The sequence below is a fragment of the Chanodichthys erythropterus genome, chromosome 13 (genome assembly GCF_024489055.1).
Source record: "Chanodichthys erythropterus isolate Z2021 chromosome 13, ASM2448905v1, whole genome shotgun sequence".
NCBI lineage: Eukaryota > Metazoa > Chordata > Actinopteri > Cypriniformes > Xenocyprididae > Chanodichthys > Chanodichthys erythropterus.
The window spans coordinates 3,726,710-3,746,714 of record NC_090233.1 but is presented as its reverse complement, the minus strand read 5'-3'; the positions used below and the strand labels follow the sequence as shown (position 1 = coordinate 3,746,714).

Sequence of the window (20,005 nt, the reverse complement as noted above, 5' to 3'; positions counted from 1 at the left end):
TGACTTTCCCCCCACTTTCAATTCTTTCTCTTCAATGAAAGGTTAGATGTTTGCTAATTTTATGAATTAAAGATTAATAGGATAAACAATGCAGATTTATTTTTACAGTCATCTTTGATCATATTTACCTAGGGTGCCAATAATTCTGACCACCACTGTATGCTATATATATGCACATACTGGATATGTCACCACTTTTAGTGTGTTTTGTGCCAAAAATATTTTTCTCTTTTTCAATAATATGGGACAGTAACAAGAGTTTGTATAACTGTAACTATACAGGCCACGCCCTTTTGACCAAAAATATGCAATGTTTAAGTGAGTGAGTGACAGAGAAGAAAAAAAGAGAGGGATAAAATGACAAAACATATTACAAAGGCTACTGCAGCATGTTTGTGCTATTGCAATGCCTAAACATTGCAATAATTTAAAAAATATAAAAAATAATTAAATGAATCTGAAACACTGAATGACCATCCCAGAATAGCCACACAACACAAGCTGATCACATTTTAAAAACTATTTAAATAAATGAGAAAGTGAAAAATGGTTAGAATGGACTATTTTAGTCCACATTTTATTGCATGAATACATTATCAGATAAAAGGTCAGAACAGAGTTTCCTGCCCAACATTTCCCTGCTCTCCTGTGACATCAGAGCCTCCTGTGGTCACATGAAAGCTCAATATCAGCCATGTTGTGTACTGTTTCAGATAAATGTAAGTTTCACATGAAATGCAGATAATAAATACACACAGTCAACAATAACTGCACTAATTTTGACACATAAATTACAAGAGATAGAGAATTCATATTAAAATTAAGTTTCAATAACTTAACAGGCATAAATATAAAAATATTTAAATTACTGACTTTTACACTCTTAAACAGGTTGGCAAAATCAAGGAATTGCTGATTAACTTCTGATTAGTCAAATTGGTTTCTTTATAATTAAACAATGTTGTTTGACATTATCACACTTTCACTTCTTAATGCATATGTCTTCAATGGCACAGATAATGTAAAACATTTTTTTTTTTTAAATATTGTTGGTTCAAATGACATTGCATAACATTACATCTACCATTCCTTTAAGATCTCAAAGATCTTCAGAACCTTCATTAACATTCTTCCGGTGTTCAGTGCACTATAGAGATGCTTTGATCAGCCACAGCACAGGCAGCCAGCAGTGGCTCGCTGAAAGCATGTCTGACTACATGCAGCACAGACATAGATTCAGAATCATAGAACAGCAGGGTCTGACTGGACCAATCCAACAGCAGTCCCACTCTCCTGAGCTTCTTAGCCACTGCAATACCTACACTGCATCCAGCATGACAGAAAGACATGTCTCCATCATAATGAGAGAGCACCCACGATTTTGAGTTGTAGCCCAGCCGTGCACCATTGCCGGACCCCTTGCGTTCTATGCTGGCATAGCATACACCCACTTTGAAGGCGGCACTCGTGCCCACGTCAAGTACCCAGCTCTGAGTACCAGAGGACATGGGAGGGGAGCAGAGGGCATTAGGCCAGCTGTCAAACCGTGCCGGATCATTGGGGGGAAACTGACGCTGACGTTTGGGCAGGAAAGTTAAGGTGCGCTGATCGTTGGAGAGGGAGAGAAGAGGACTGACCGTTTGATTTTCAAAGTGTAGCATAGTTGAACTGTGGGCTAAAGAAAAGAAGGATATGTTAAGATATTCAGAGTAAGAAAATGAAAGGTTTTAGGAAGGGGGTCTCGTATTTTGGATGATCATGGAAATGCTATATATTGAATCTGTCTTAATGTAAATGTAAATTGAAGTACCCTTACCAGGTGGCCCAAGCAGCAATGCACTGGCCCATAAACCCACCATCAGTTTACTGTCACTGCAGCCTCTGTTCAAACTCAGTTGCTCTGTGTCTCTAGGTTCACCAACACCCTCCGCATCCTCAATCCTAGCACAGTCATGTACATGATCAATGATCATATCCAGCCTCATTTTGTGTATTTACTTATTCATTTATGTGGACTTATTGTTGCATTTATTGCAAACTGAAATTACCTGTCATTAATTTCCTCGTTAGAGCTCTAAAAACAAAGAACAAAAATACAAGAATCAGTGGATTATCACACAAATATAATTTATATAAATATGCATGTTTTATCAATTGATTATTAACATCTAAACATATTCGTTTTCAGAAAAACAATGAACTGAAACTGAAAAAAAAGGAAACTAATTTAGGAGTGTTGAGTACTTTACTACTAGATTTTAAGTATTATTTTGGGGAATCAGTAATTTACTCTCTGGTGTTCTATTGAAACTAAATACTTGTACTCAACTACATTTAAAAAAAAAGAAAAAAAAAGTACTCTATTTATAACTTCTCAAATGTCAGCTATCTGCTGATGAATTTGGTGTGCAACCTTATGCTGTCAGGACAAATTACCTTTAATTTGACTGATTTGTTTTCCTTAATAAGTTTGAAAATTGAAGCATTGGGAAAATTGTGATTAAACAGGTACTTTAATGCAATCAGCTCTTCTGGGGTAAATTTCATCAGGAAATGTCCAGGTCATATTTCATCAAAAATCAAAAGGAAAAAAGAAATGGCATTAAATACATAGAAAATACTGCAAATATGATCAGTTTTGCTTTATGTTTATATATTTTGAATAATGTTGACTTAAGTTGAATGCGCAAATACAATAATTAATTCAATAACTTCAAATAATTATTCTCCTTACTGGCTCCATATGTAAGCAAGATGATCATAAATATTGTGTTAATACATAAAGTGAAGGAAGCATAAATTCAGATTTGGATTGTAATAATATTGTGATATATCTTGCCCAAAAGTCTCATTGCTGTAAGGCAAAAAAAAATATATATATTCTTCTCATAAATCTCATGAAACTTGACAAAAACATTTCACACTCTGTCTTTTGATTTCATCAATCAGGTTACTTTTTAATTTCTAATTCTTCAGTATGATGTCTTCTTTGACAAAGTATCTATACTTTAAATTTTCCTAATTTATCTGTACTTTCTTTTACCCCTGACATTCACTCACCACAAGCATGGCATCCGTCGAGTTTGTGAGTGAGTGCACCAGGCTGGTGCGTGTGTGTGCGAGTTTCTCCAGAGTTTGAGCCCAGTGTGCTCTCTGGGTGAGGAGGCACTGCTCCACTCGCTCTTCTTCTCTTTGTATGGCCTCTAGGAGACGCTGCTCCTCCTCCTCGAGAGCCTCACGCACCACTTTCACCTGAGCCAACACTCGTTCTCTCGCAATGTTTGCATCTGTCTATCAATTAAATGACACAAGAGGCAATTACTATAACATATTACACTGTTAAAACTACAGTTCATCTGAACACCAGGGACATTAAAAATCATCTGAAATCATAAATAATAAGTTGCCATGACCAAAAATATAGTAATATCACAGTACATTGTCCAATTATGTTCGATAACATAATATTAACATGGTACATGGTTGCCATTGTGTGAGTTTTGCTGACTTCATTTATGTAATGCTCTCTCTCTGCATTTTTGGAACTAGTGAATATTTCAGGTACCTGTACAGCTTTCTCTCTTGCTGTAAGTGTACGGTCAATGAATCGTTCAATCCGCAGGGCTTGCAGCTGCATTTTTTCACAGACATCCACCAACTGATTCTGTTTAATACAAAGAAGAAAAATGATTCCAAGATCACCTAAGAGGCATTAAGCCAGCAACTGAATGGTATGCAGTGGCAGGAATGTGGATATGATCTGAATTTTTCTGTTGGAAAGGGGGTAAAGCAGGTAAGAATTTCACCACACAAGCAAGAATTTTAAAATCTACTGGCCCTCAAAATATTTGGAAGCTTACAAATGTGTGACATTTATTTCAGCTTCTTTCTGTGCATTATTTGGTTGAAAATATTTATGCTATATAAAATTATTTTGCATTTTATACAAAATTATATTTTGTTATCTAACGAGTTCAAATACTTTTTCTGGCCACTCTATAACACAAGGGAGTCCAGTGTTGGTGTGAGTCCTCAGGTTTTTTATTAATGCAAAAAATAGAAAGCACAGCATTGAAATACATATTCAGTATTTAGTCAATAATAAATTAATATAACATCATAGTTCTTAAGAAGTTAGTTATTAATCTTTTTATTTATTAAAGTTTTTTTACAGTATGGGAAACCTCAGCAAGAATGAGTAAGTGAATAAACAATTTGCAATGCAAAAACACAAACCTCTCCATGTGAACATACACAAAGAAACTCTAATACATGATTATTCTAACAGTAGAGATATATTTTAAGTGAAGAACAAATGTGTTATAGCTACTATGAATTATTTTGTCAATGTTTTATACGTTGAAACCTAATTATAATGTTATTTAACTAATAGAGACTCACCCTTACTACAGTTGCCCGGGTAACCAGCTCTGTCACTGTATGACCCCGGCAAGCTCCATCCAACACACATTGCGAGCATTTCAGTCTTCCTTCTGTATTACAGTACAACTGTAGTTCGCATTCATGTTCTGGACACAGTTTCGCTTCTTCTGAAGCCGATAAGGAGTCTGTAACGCTGCCTACAGGGGTCTCCACAAATTTGCGCACAGGTTTTGTAGACGATTCCCCGTTTGCTGTGACATTGGTGTGTAAAAACAGCTCTTCGCCTTCACATACATTTATTCGATCTTCATGTTTTGGATGGTCGGCCGGTCCAGGGTCAGTCTCCGGGTCATTGACGTGCAAGGAAACCGTTGCCAGTTCACAAAGTCTATATTCCATACTCATGGCACCAAGAGATAATATGTTTAGTTCCTTAGCAGAATAAAATATGAGGGGTTCGGCTGGTTTCGCTGATGTAAACTGTAAAATACCCGTGGCGCAGGTATATCCAGTTTTAGAGCCCTGCCTACCTATCGCAGGTGTATAACACGGAAGTGGACTGGTTGAAGAGTGCGCAAGTCTGAAATTAAATTTGTCTGCAGTTGTGACAACTGGCCAGTCACTCACGTGAAACTTGGGACTTTTCTTGCAATATGCTAATTTGTCGTCTGATCTTGGGCGTTTCTTCAACTAGGGGCACTTTTAGCCTTGTGAAGTTGAATAAAATAAACTTGTTCAAAAGTCATGTAACACATTCTCATAAGTTTAAATAATTTCTCTAGTTTTAAGGTCTGTAAGAGGACAAACTTAGATTACAAGAGAAATTGTTAATATTTTACATTTTTTCCGACCTGCAATGAACAAATGTCATTTCCACCACATCTCAATATACAGCTATTATTTAAAAATAGAATAACTTATGCCACTCAAGAATTATCTAAGATCATTTTTGTAACTAGTTTTACCAGTTTTTCCACAATGTACATTAATTATACATTTGCCAATGAGATAAAATCAACTGCCCTAAGGACCAAATGCTGAACTGTACACCTGTCACACTCTGAAATTTAATATTGGTTTGGGTAAGAGTTTATTAGAAAATAAATAACTATAATTTTTATATTAAGTAGAGCATGATCTCATAAATTGTGGATACATTTTTAATGTGTGATGAGAACTTTTTTAATAGTTTTTAAAAATGTGTGTGGTGATGGAAATGACAGGGCGGTGGTGGAAATGACAATGAGTTAATGTGAATGTAGAGAAACAGTAGAAATATTTATTAGAAAAAACTTAAAGTCTTCACACTCATTAAACTCAATTCACAGAATCACTAAAACATAACCACACCTGTTTTAGCGTAGTGCTGAGTTTGATGTATAAAACAAGATTTGTCTCACAGATGAAAGTTACAGTGCATACTGTAAATAACCCACACAAATGATGGCAAGGCAAAAATATAAGCAATAAATGATGCATCAAAATTTCAACATTGTGAGATAATTATGAGGCTATATAATTGTGAGAGTTTGATACTGAAATGTTCTTATTGGTCTCTTGAATGAATACTTATCTTCTGTAAAGAGTAATTGTAAAGAACACCTGAAACTGTATCATTTAAACGGAGGTGTGGAATGTGGATAATTGAGCACCTTGAATGCGTGAGTATGTTTGCATGTGTGTGAGAGAGAGCGTTTGACAGATCTGTCTCTTTTAAGTCTCTCCTTCATATTTTATAGGGTCAGCTTTTATTTTGTCCCTATAGGCCTGTGACCTTTCTTTTGTTGTCTTAGGTGGCATCTTAAAAATAGAAAAAAATGAAATCAATTAATATAAAAGTAATATAATTTAGAAATAAAAAATCATAATATAATTATAAATATAAAAAGTATTGTAACATACACTATATTGCCAAAAGTTTTGGGACGCCTGCCTTTAGTGCTTATGAACTTTAATGACATCCCATTCTTAATCCGTAGGGTTTAATATGGAGCTATTCAGCAAGGTTTAGGAGTGTGTTTATGGAAATTTTTGACCATTCTTCTAGAAGCACATTTGTGAGGTCAGGCAGTGATGTTGGCAAGAAGGTCTGGCTCACAGTCTCCGCTCTAATTCATTCCAAAGGTGTTCTATCACGTTGTGGTCGGGACTCTTTGCAGGCCAGCCAAGTTCCTCCACACCAAACTCACTCATCAATGTCTTTATGGTCTTACTTTGTGCACTGGTGCGCAGTCATGTTGGAACAGGAAGGGGTCATACCCAAACTTCCCACAAAGTTGGGAGCATGAAATTGTCCAAATTGTCTTGGTATGCTGAAGCTTTAAGAGTTCCTTTCACTGGAACTAAGGGTTCAAGCCCAACCCCTGAAAAACAACCCCCCACCATAATCCCCCTCCACCAAACTTTACACTTGGCACAATGCAGTCAGGCAAGTACCATTCTCCTGGCCACCACCAAACCCAGACTCGTCCATCAGATTGCTAGACAGGGAATTGTGACTCCTCACTTCAGAGAACACGTCTCCACTGCTCTAGAGTCCAGCAGCGGTGTGTTTTACACCACTGCATCCGATTCTTTGCATTGCATTGGTAATGTAAGACTTGGATGGAACTGCTCGGCCATGGAAACCCATTCCATGAAGCTCTCTACACTGTTCCTGAGCTCATCTGAAGGACACATGAAGTTTGGAGGTCTGTAGCTATTGAGTCTGCAGAAAGTTGGCGACTTCTGTGCACTGTGTACCTCAGCACGCGCTGACCCGCTCTGTTATTTTACGTGGCCTACTGTACCACTTCGTGGCTGAGTTGCTGTTGTTCCCAATTGCTTTCATTTTGTTATGATACAACTAACAGTTGACCGTGGAATATTTACTAGTGAGGAATTTTCACAAATGCGCTTATTGCACAATCACGGTACCACGCTCGAGTTCACTGAGCTCCTAAAAGTGACCCACACCTGTGAAAGTGAAAGTGACTGGAACTTCTGAATTCAATGATTTGGAGGGGTGTCCTAATACTTTTGGCAATAAAGTGTATTGTTATAAAAAGTATTACACAACTATACTCCCACTATCCATATCAATTGTACTTCTTAACCATAAATGTCATTTCCACCACATGCTGTCTTTTCCACCACAGAGGGCAGTGTGGTGGAAATGACTGTGGTGGAAATTACATTTCTGTATTTTTTTGTGAAAAAATGGAAGATAGCTTCACTTATTCACTTTGAATTACTACTTAGCATTTCATGTACGCAAAATAGTCTTATTTAACTTAAACTTTTTAGCTTTTTAAAAACACCCTTGAAGGTACAGCATGTTTGGAAATGACGTAGAATAAATATATTTACTGATCTAGCAATGTTTACCTTGATTTTTCTTCATTTGTTGTTGATGAAAATTAAAAATTTCCTCCATGTCCAACATGTGCTCTGATGTCACTGAACATTTCCACAGAAACCACCTAAACAATCTTTCACACAAACTTTTTAAAGGGACATTACAGCATTGTGGTGGAAATGACACCAATACTGTGTGACAGCTATATTTTGTGTAAAAAGTAATATCGATAGTAGTCTCACATTAAATACTATAATGTATTTTAATTATTTTACTAGTGCTTAATTCAGGTACATTAATAGTTACCAGATAAATCATATTTTTAAACTGTATTTTCATTGTTGAAGTTTAAAAGTCTGGGTGTGGGACAAGGAGAAAACAGTGATTTTGACACCTATAAGGAGGTTGGAAAGTATGAAAAAATCATAATAGAAAGGTAGTAAATTTTTTTAAAGGTGGTTTTGTTGATAGTTTGACAAAGAAAAAAGAATTTGTCAAAAAATATATGTATTTTTTAAAATATGATCAAAGGACATAAAAGTGCCCATAGTCTAAGAATCCCAATTGGCTAGAATCGGACAACACTGCTCTGTTAATGTGTAGCTCGCATCCACGGAACTGTACTGAGCCCATTTGCTACACACATTGCTCTTACCATATTCCTTGTCCACCGCAATCTAAAATATTGCACAAAAAATAAATAAATAAAAATCACGAAATATTAGGGTGGTGTTTTTTTTAATACATTCAAGCAATGAACGTGAAATGGAATTTGTAAAGTTACAATATGCTACCCAGATAGCACACATACATGTGGCCGACGTCGGCCGCAGAGCGGAACGTCGGCCTCATATCTGTAACATCTAATAAGGATCGGCCAGGCATAGGCGCGTGTCTTCAGTCAAAGCTCTATCTCCAGCTCGTCGGCTTTGGGTCGGATCACGACTGCAGGCCGATATGCCGCGCTTTTCTGCGCGTGACCATTCATCTCTGCAACCGACGAGAGAAATGGCAACTCCGGCGACATCTGTGGTTTTCAGGTAAGTTTTCACTTTAAGTAAATTAGAAAAATCTTTTTATAATTCTGTGACACTTAAAAGTTACTGGCACTCGGTTTACTACAGGCAGTTTGTAATCTCAATTTCCCGGAGGCGAAGGGCAGATGAGCAGCGGAATGCGAGGTTAGCCCAGCTTGTTTAGTTCAGAAAAGTTTTTGTAAGTAGCCAAATTATCTGCACATATCCCGTCCTCTGCAAAATAAACGGATCAAGTCATTAAACTGGTAATGTTATATGTTTAAAATGCTGCGTGACTTTGACTTTGAACGTTCAAACACTGGAGAAGTTACCATGGTAACGGTGAACCGCAGTAACTGACAAGCTGCAAAATCTCCGTCTCTCGCTGTTGCTTTCTCTGCTTTCGGGTGAGTTTAGTCCCTAAAATCACATAAATAATATAAAACTGTTCTGGATACGTTTCTGACACGCTTCTGTGGAATATTTACTTTATTGAAATAGTTTATTTTCTTCGAAAAAGTCCGTTAGCATAACCGTTTTCAGTTTGGCTAATGTACTGAGCTCTTATGAAAGTTTGCGTTTTTAATCACATCTTTATGTTCAGAAGAGAGGCTTTGATAGTTTTGCTAAGGTTTTGTTGGTAATCTGTCAATGGGTAATTGAAAGTGAGCTAATTTATATAAACTGCTATATGACATCATTACAGGAAGCGCGAAAATCAAATGAAACGAAATGAAATGATCTCTCATGGTAAACAAATTACCTCGATTACATTTAATGTTTAATCATTTAATACCAATCACATTGAAGAAAAAATGTTCTGTGATTTCAGGAGTGAACAAATCTACAACTCCGGAGGAGGAAGAGCTGCTGACAGGAGTAACTTTAGGAAACTCAGGTGAACTGAGAAAGCTCATTAAATAACTTCATACGCATTTTTTCCACAAAGGGTAACACTTTAGTATGGGGAACAATTCTCACTTTAAACTAGTTGCTTATTAGCTTGCATATTGGCTGTTATTACAGATATCAATGCCTTATTCTGCATGACCTTATTCTACAACATCCCTAAATCCCACCTGATATCCACCCTTAAATGCTGTAACTACCTTACGGTCTATTAATAAGCAGTATATTAAGAGTTTGAGGCAAAAGTTAATAGTAAATATGTTTCCCATTCCAAAGTGTTGCCCCACAAAATATTTTACCTATATCACCATTTTCTTTTGCAAAATTATTTTTTAATATTACAGTTTGTAAGGTTCTGACATCCAAACGTAAGTAACACAGATCAATATAAAATGAAGTAAGCCTAAAACAAATTTTGTTAATACATTTTTATTTATATATTCTGTTTATTCTACTTTCTCTTACCTGCATTTCACCTTTGCTGTAGCTTGATTCTAATGAACCTGACATTATATAAGCTCTGTGATAAACTGTTTATGTTTCTAGATTCTTCCATGCTGATGGCCTGCACTCCTGTCCAAGAAAATCTCAGGCTAAAAACCATATAACCAGTAAGCAAATCCTCAAACATACACTACTGTTCAAAAGTTTGGGGTCTGTAAGATTTTTTTTTTTTTTTTTTGAAAAAAAAAAAAAAAAATCACATTTTAAAATCATTAAAGGGTTAGTTCACCCAAAAATGAAAATAACGCCATTAATTACTCACCCTCATGTCGTTCCACACCCGCAATATCTTCATTAATCTTCAGAACACAAATTAAGATATTTTTGTTGAAATCCGATGGCTCAGTGAGGCCTGCATAGCCAGCAATGACATTTCTTCTCTCAAGATCCATTAATGTACTAAAAACATATTTAAATCAGTTCATGTGAGTACAGTGGTTCAATATTAATATTATAAAGCGACGAGAATATTTTTGGTGTGCCAAAAAACAAAATAACGACTTGTATAGTGATGGCCGATTTCAAAACACTGATTCATAACACTCCAAAGCTTCCTGAAGCAGTGTATCGAATCATGATTCGGATCGTGTCAAGCTGCTGAAATCACGTGACTTTGTCGCTTCGAACCGCTGATTCGATACGCTGATTCATAACGCTCCGATGCTTCCTGAAGCAGTGTTTTGAAATCGTCCATCACTATATAAGTCGTTATTTTGTTTTTTGGCACACCAAAAATATTCTAGTGGCTTTATAATATTAATATTGAACCACTGTACTCACATGAACTGATTTAAATATGTTTTTAGTACATTAATGGATCTTGAGAGAGGAAATGTCATTGCTGGCTATGCAGGCCTCACAGAGCCATCGGATTTCAACAAAAATATCTTAATTTGTGTTCAGAAGATGAATGAAGGTCTTACGGGTGTGGAACGACGTGAGAGTGAGTAATTAATGACATTCTTTTTATTTTTGGATGAACTAACCCTTTAACCCCTGGTTGTTTCAGTGAGAGTGTCTGTGAAAAAATCCTTTAGCATAAAATAATCAGCGAAATGAGATGAGGTGACAAATAATGGTTTAGTGGTTGTAGTTATGATAAACTATTATGATAACAGGATGTTATGGTCATTAATATATTTTCTCTAGGTCTTTTTTGAGTTATTTATTTATATGTATTTTTTACTGATACATTCTTAAATACGTTTTACTAAATATTTGGTAACTCTTTACAAGAAGTTTCATTTGTTAAACATTAGTTAATGTATTAACTAACATGAACTAACTATGAGCAATACATTTGTTGCTGTATCTACTCATTTTTGTTAATGTTAGTTTATGAAAATACAGTTGTTCATTGTTTGTTCATGTTAGTTCACAGTGCATTAACTAATGTTAACAAGATTTTAATAATGTATTAGTATCTAATGTTAACTAATGGACCTTATTGTAAAGTGTTACCAAATACTTAAATACTTTAAATGCTGACTGGTTCAGGGGGTCGACAGCTTTAGGCCTCTAAAATGTTTGAATTAAAATCACCAATACAATATCAGGGAGTAAAGATGTCATTAGGGTTCTTACAATTATGGCTGTGCTCGTTACCAGAGGAGATATGATCCCCAGCGTTTGGCGCTGAGATTCTTCAGGATGTGGCCTTGATGCCGTGAAGATGGTGAGTTTCCCCAATAGCTACCACTACCGAGATCAAGAGACTGATCACAACTTCAATCCGTATTAGTCTATTTTGATAGGTATATATGTTATGTGTCTTTTCTTTTTCATTACAGCCCATCACTGACAGGCTTTCCTGTGTAAACCATCATATTTATCCAAATGAGGTTTGTAAATGCATGAATTCTTTATATTTTACATTAATCATTAATTTTGAATAAAAATTACTTGTAGAAGAAAATGTGACAAGGCCTCTCACAAAATGCCATATTAAAGGAATATTCAGAGTGCAAGTCAAAACTGCTTCTTTTGGGCAATATTATGCTACAAATATCGTCTATTGAGCTAAAGTTAAATTGAACCTGGAATGGTGATTTATGTTACCAGATGCGATACTTTGTAATGGGCATGTACAATGGATTTTGAACTCTACTATTTTTATTGCAGGGTCTCTGGGATCCCCAGCTGAAGGCATGAAAACATCAGATCTTGGCCTGGACAGATGTACCAACACTACACCACACCGACCTCTGCTTTTGCATGGATGGCTGATTACTACCATGTTCTGAGAGGGTATTACTATAGCAAAACTGAGCACCTGTGACACTGGGATTTCTAGTTGTAAAGAATAATCACACAATGTTTTTTAGACGTTGCAAACTTTTCTCTCTCTTTTTCTCTTACAAACAACACAACAGTTAAACCTTTTCAAATTCTTTTCTGGTGGTGCACAAGTCCTATTCTACGAAACAGAAATTAAGATATTCATATGCTCACATTTAAGCTGCGGACACATTACTTTGAGCATGCAAAATTTCTTCGGACACTGCAACTGGCGTGAAATGACGTCTGCAGAGTCTTTTTATAAACATGAATTCAACATTTAACAAATAGTATATTCAAAATATAAAAATATACAGTCTACTCGACTTTACTACACTTTTTTTTTTTTAATTTAGCCATTAGGTCACACCTTCTTGTAGCGATTTTGTGCTCTTTACACATAGTCGTGTGATGTGAATTCGCAGGTCAGAGTTCCAAACCAAACTTTTTGCATGAGCTTGTGTTTCTGGTCTCCCGCATTTGTGTGCATATGAATGGAGGTCAGTGGAATGAAAAGCGTAGTGTGACCGCACCTTATTCTGCAGTTGCAGCACACCTGTATCAAAAGTGTGAAGTATGCGAGATCTCACATATGACATATCAGTATGTGACATCCCACTCAAACATGTGCTCTATGCAGTGATAAACATTTTCTTGTCGTTATTAATCAATCAGTAATCAACACAGCACCACCCCAAAATTGCCTTGCACTGTAGAATTGTGGTTTTGGCAAGAAATGAAAAGAAGCCAATAATTTATTATAAATGCTACTATTTTACAATTAATATTTAAGACTATGTTAGAGAGGGATAGAAGTCATTTTTATGGATGATAGGATTTTTTTCATTACAGGTCATTTATTTGAATGATCAGCAAAAATTTGAGCCTTTGAGAATAATTTGAATTCGTAGAATAAGATTAGTACAAATTTAACTGTTGTGGTTGTGAGAGAGAAAAGAAAAGAAAACTACAAGTTTGAAAATCCTACATCTTCTCAGTGACTTTACTGAAATATTCTCTACAGATTCCACTGTCACAGGAGCTCAGTTTTGCTACAATAATACTATATATTATACAGCACATGCATAATTTGAGACAATATCCTGATTAAATTTCCAGTCTCATTTTACCAATGACAAACCACGTCTATCTTATTAACTACTATTCATTTTGTGTATAATCAATATATAAACAAGTGATATTTAATTGTTAACAAGGGATTGGCTGGACCCTGCTGACCTAATCAGTATTTCTCGTCCAATGGTCATACTTTAATTTTCCAGTTTCTCTAGTATTGCATCCTTCTCATGGGCATTTAATTATTTTTCAGTTTGGGTTAAACCTCTTTTTTGACACATATTATGTATTTTTTTTAAAAGTATTTAAAAATAGTTTTGTCTATGCTATTGAAATTGTGGGTTACATCTTTGTCACCTTTTTCACCCAAGGAGTTTACATTCCTGGCAATACAAGAGCAAGGAACTTACATTTTAATTACAAAGGAAAACCAATTCATCTGCTATATTCTTCTGTCCTCCGTTTTCAAGGGTAAGATTTCTTTATAAACCATCTACTGACCCATATGTCTTATTTTTGTGGAACACAAAAGGAGAGAGTCACAGTCTCAGTCACCATTAGAAAAGAAACTGATAGTGAATTATGACTGAGACTGTCAGTCTCTTGATGTTCTGCCTTACATTTCCTTTTGTGCTCCAATAAAAATAACATGTACAAAAGAACATGACCAGTTTTGTTCATGAGTAAATATTTAACTTGAGACTGTTAAGCCTGTAATTTTCATGTAATCCTCTGTATTTGAATGTAAATGCCTTCTCTATTAGTCATATTGACGGTTTGTATAGGAGGCTAAACATGCAGGCTATATGTAACTGTATTTTGTAAATATTAAAACAATGTTAACTGAATGTGATGTGTGATTATTACATAAGCATGCTCATTTATCTATTAGTATTAAGTATTTGAGATTTTTAAAAACGAAAATGTGTTAACTGTGTAAAACTTTAGCCCAACTGAAATCAGCATCGTTTCAGCATAAGGTAAGCAAACGATCCGCGTCGATTTTCCGTTAGTTTTGAATGGCGTGTGTGACGTTGGTCTTTGATGTCGTGAGAAACATCGATTCTAGGTTGATTCTGTGTCAATGTTCTATCTCGGTGTAGCCTGAAAGGTTCAGCCTAAATAAATAAAGGCCATATAAAGCCCCTGCACAGCGGCCAGTATTTACAGCTTTGCATCGTCCACGCATCGGCCAGAGAGCATTCGCGATCAGAGGCCGACGTCTCGGCGACATTTTCCCGATGAGCAAACACTCCGTGAGCTACGTCCCGGCGATAGAACTTTGTCCATCGAGACAACATCGGCCCGACGTATGTGTGTTATCTGGGTACACGTGCAGGGGTCCAGTTCATGCACTATACATTTTGTACATGGAGTAGGCCTATTGTTAAACAGGTCGTTTATTGTTAAATGGGTCAGAGGCTGCGTCCGAAAACATAGGTAGCTGTCTTGCTGCCTCGCTATCTTATAAGCGAATGACTTGAACGGCAGCATTTGTGCATGAAGGTAGGCTACCTCACGAAATTGATTTCGGACAGACTTCTGAGGCAGCGTAACAGTTTAATGATCTACAGCAATATAGCGCGAGCTTTGGTGAGAACTAAACAAATATTTAATTACTACAGTAGTAATTTCTCGATAGAAATTATATCAAAATTGAAATATGTTGATCAAAATTGTACATTTATACACAAACTGAGCAGCAAACGCAACCTTCGGACGCCATCTTTATTTTTTCTAGCTCAACTGTCACAGAATGGAAAGCACAGGATTGTGGGATATCAAAGGCAGCTAAGGATACATCTATGCTTCCTTCAAAATCGATCTGAGCAAGGTATCTCATGAGAGAGGAAGTGAAGCTAACATTGGATTCGGACGTGCCTTGATGCCTTAGCTACTACCTTGAAATGTGTCCTCAGAAGGCAGCATTTTCCAGTTTTCGGACGCAGCCAGAGACTCAAATCTTTGGAATCACTGCAAAGATTCTTTCAGATTGAGTCAGTGGCCCTTTCTGAATTACATTGTTAAGCCAGAAGGTGGCAACAATAATTTTCTTCTCGTAAAGAGTAAAGGGTTCACACAGAACGCGTCTTTGCGTCTAAAAACGCGAGACGCAGCGCTCAGGAGTGGTTTTTAAAAAAGCAAAGCATAGAACGCAAGGGTCTCGAGACGCGCTTTTGAGACGTGATGCAAAAACGACAATAACGGAAACTAGATAAAAAAGTTTGAAGACAAACTTTAAGTTGGCTTGAAAAAGCCAGTCCAGAAAGTTTGAAATAGTTTTAAAAGTTTGAAGTTTGAAAGTTTGAAGTTTGAAAGTTTAAGTTTAGTAGTTTAGATAGATAGATAGTTGTCACAGATGGTTACTATGGAGTTTTTATAGAGTTATTAGCTTGTTCTTAGCCTACTTTAGCACTTAGCTAATCAATATTAGCATGTAGCTATTCACTGCTAGCATGTGTAGCATGTTGGAAGTACAGATTGCTAGCATGAGTCAAAACAGCCAACCGCCATGTCTCTACAATGTTCTGATGCAGAGATATAGATCTTGCAAAACGGTTGCTAGGGTACTCTGTTTGGTTGCTAGGGAGTGGCTTGCCAGCTACCAATGATGACACTCCATATTCTACTTGACAATATAAACCAACCCCCATGTCTGTACGATGTTCTGATGCAGAGATATAGATCTTGAAATACGGTTGCTAGGGTACTGTTTGGTTGCTAGGCACTGGCTTGGCAGCTACCAGTGATGATACTCCAAAGGCTGCTTGACAATATAAATCAACCCCCATGTCTGTACGATGTTCTGATGCAGAGATATAGATCTTGCAAAACGGTTGCTAGGGTACTGTTTGGTTGCTAGGGAGTTGCTTGGCAGCTACCAATGATGATACTCCAAAGGCTGCTTGACAATATAAACCAACCCCCATGTCTGTACGATGTTCTGATGCAGAGATATAGATCTTGCAAAACGGTTGCTAGGGTACTTTGTTTGGTTGCTAGGGAGTGGCTTGTTGGCTACCAATGATGATACTCCAAAGGCTGCTTGACAATATAAAACAACCCTCATGTCTGTACGATGTTCTGATGCCGAGATATAGATCTTGCAAAACGGTTGCTAGGGTACTGTTTGGTTGCTAGGGAGTTGCTTGGCAGCTACCATTGATGACACTCCAAAGGCTGCTTGACAACATAAACCAACCCCCATGTCTCTACGATGTTCTGATGCAGAGATATAGATTTTGCAAAATGGTTGCTAGGTACTCTGTTTGGTTGCTAGGGAGTGGCTTGGCAGCTTCCAATGATGATACTCCAAAGGCTGCTTGACAATACAAACCTACCCCCATGTCTGTACGATGTTCTGATGCAGAGATATAGATTTTCCAAAATGGTTGCTAGGGTACTCTGTTTGGTTGCTAGGGAGTGACTTGGCAGCTACCAGTGATAGATAGATAGATAGATAGATAGATAGATAGATAGATGAGTTTGAATGAGTTAGATAGATTGAATGAGTTAGATAGATAGATAGATAGATGAGTTTGAATGAGTTAGATAGATAGATAGATTAAGTTTGATATAGATAGATAGATAGATGAGTTTGAATGAGTTAGATAGATAGATAGATAGATAGATAGATTAAGTTTGATAGATAGATAGATAGATAGATAGATAGATGAGTTTGAATGAGTTAGATAGATAGATTAGATAGATAGATAAAGTTTGATAGATAGATAGATAGATAGATTAAGTTTGATAGATAGATAGATAGATTTAGTTAGATAGATAGATAGATTAAGTTTGATATAGATAGATAGATAGATAGATGAGTTTGAATGAGTTAGATAGATAGATAGATAGATAGATAGATAGATAGATGGATAGATAGATAGATTAAGTTTGATAGATAGATAGATAGATAGATAGATGAGTTTGAATGAGTTAGATAGATAGATTAGATAGATAGATAGATAGATAAAGTTTGATAGATAGATAGATTAAGTTTGATAGATAGATAGATAGATAGATAGATAGATTTAGTTAGATAGATAGATAGATAGATGAGTTTGAATGAGTTAGATAGATAGATAGATAGATAGATTAAGATTAAGTTTGATAGATAGATAGATAGATAGATAGATAGATAGATAGATAGATAGATAGATAGATTTAGTTTGATAGATAGATAGATAGATTTAGTTTGATAGATAGATAGATAGATAGATAGATAGATAGATAGATAGATAGATAGATAGATAGATAGATAGAATGAGTTTGAATGAGTTTAAATGGCTTAGAAATAGGAATGGCAGTTAAATTGAGTCTGTGTGTTTGAATTTGAATTTTGACAGTTGGACGGAATGTTCAGATCAGCCAAGGCATTTCAATGGAAGTCAATGGGAGCTTTTTCCAGGTTTAATCAGCATTTTTAGGAAAACCGTAAGTCGGATCAGTCTGAAAAGATATAGCAACTCGAGTCAGAACAGTCTGAATGTCTAGTCCGAGTTTGGTGGTTGTAGCTTGAACAGTCTAGGAGGAGATACAATTTAAAATTTAGTCTAAGAAGAATAATAATAACTAGATAAAAAAGTTTGAAGACAAACTTTAAGTTGGCTTGAAAAAGCTGGTCCAGAAAGTTTGAAGTAGTTTTGAAAGTTTGAAGTTTGAAAGTTTAAGCTTAGTAATTTAGATAGATAGATAGTTAGTCTACTTTAGCACTTAGCTAATCAATATTAGCATGTAGCTATTCACTAGCATGTGTAGCATGTTGGAAGTACAGATTGCTAGCATGAGTCAAAACAGCCAACCGCCATGTCACTACGATGTTCTGATGCAGAAATATAGATCTTGCAACACGGTTGCTAGGGTACTTTGTTTGGTTGCTAGGGAGTGGCTTGTCAGCTACCAATGACAACACTCCAAAGGCTACTTGACAATATAAACCATGGGCGTAGGTTTAGGGGGGGACGCTAGGTACTAGCCCCTATCAATATTTTGATATGACAAATTTGTCCCCACCAATATTTAGCAAGCTCCTTTGCACTGCTATTTGGATCGATTCTAACGGCCAGGACGACGACAGTACAAGAAACGCCGTAATTTGATTGGCGGCGGGGTATCTTATAGGCTACACGCGCGGGCCGGGACTACTTTTGTGCTTGCACTAGCAGCGAGCGGTTGGTGTGTGTGTGCGCGCGCGCATGTTGACGACGCCGACGGTAAGTTACCAGGACTGTCTCTCTACCACATACAAAGGCCAGAGTAAAAATATTTTAATATTCCGTTTTAACTATAATTAGCTAGCCCCACAAATAAACTAGCAGTAGTGACTGACCAGGCTTTCAAATGCAGATTCTACTGTGGAAAATAGTATTAACTGGTGATAGTATGTGTTACCCAGGATGATAGAATGCTAAATTAGCAAGTAACTGAATGTCAATTAGCCAACAGTGTTTTTTGTAAGTATAATTAGGCTATTAACGTAGCCTATAGTAAATTATGTTTGTTTGTTAATAAACTGTATGGTTGTTCAGCATTTCACATTCCCAGGTATTAACGTGAGTGTACTGGAGGGTAAATAGTGTTTAGAAAAAGGTTATTATATTTATTTATTTAGATTTCCTTGTGGCAGAATATTTTTTGTTAGTGTAATTACTAATGTACATAATTTGTTAATAAAACGTTTGGTTGTGAAGCATTACACAGTCTCAAGTTTTTAATTTTATTTTTTGAGAGTGCTTTTGGGGGGGGGGTGTCGTGGGGTGTCCCCACCAAAGCTGAGACCAAACCTACGCCCATGATATAAACCAAACCCCATGTCTGTACGATGTTCTGATGCAGAGATATAGATCTTGCAAAACGGTTGCTAGGGTACTGTTTGGTTGCTAGGGAGTGGCTTGCCAGCTACCAATGGCGACACTTCAAAGGCTACTTGACAATATAAACCAACCCCCATGTCTGGACGATGTTCTGATGTAGAGATATAGATCTTGCAAAATGGTTGCTAGGGTACTGTTTGGTTGCTAGGGACTGGCTTGGCAGCTACGAATAATCATACTCCAAAGGCTACTTGACAATATAAACCAACCCCCACGTCTCTACGATGTTCTAATGCAGAGATATAGATTTTGCAAAATGGTTGCTAGGGCACTCTGTTTGGTTGCTATGGTGTTGCTATGCAGTTGCTAGGGTACTCGGGGTGTTTGCTAAGGTGTTGCTATGCGGTTGCTAGGGTATTCGGGATGGTTGCTAGGATGTTGCTATGCGGTTGCTATGGTAATAGGGGTGGTTGCTAAGGTGTTGCTATGCGGTTGCTAGGGTATTCGGGGTGGTTGCTAGGGGGTTGCTATGCGGTTGCTATGGTACTAGGGGTGGTTGCTAAGGTGTTGCTATGTTGTTGCTAGGGTATTCGGGGTGGTTGCTAAGGTGTTGCTATGCGGTTGCTAAGGTCTTGCTATATGGTTGCTAAGGTACTCGGGGTGGTTGCTAAGGTGTTGCTATATGG

The 20,005-nt window shown here is 36.8% G+C and overlaps 1 protein-coding gene across 1 annotated transcript; it reads right to left on the bottom strand.

The window, feature by feature from the left end:
• Window positions 1-589: 589 nt before the first annotated feature.
• Window positions 590-4,923, bottom strand: bspry (B-box and SPRY domain containing). The gene is made up of 6 exons (XM_067407648.1): window positions 4,402-4,923; window positions 3,566-3,664; window positions 3,061-3,291; window positions 2,049-2,074; window positions 1,817-1,941; window positions 590-1,675 (listed from the first exon to the last, which is right to left on the bottom strand). Exons 1-6 carry the CDS (start codon window positions 4,786-4,788, stop codon window positions 1,140-1,142), a joined length of 1,404 nt encoding a protein of 467 aa, XP_067263749.1. The 5' UTR covers window positions 4,789-4,923; the 3' UTR covers window positions 590-1,139.
• Between the last annotated feature and the right edge of the window lie 15,082 nt (window positions 4,924-20,005).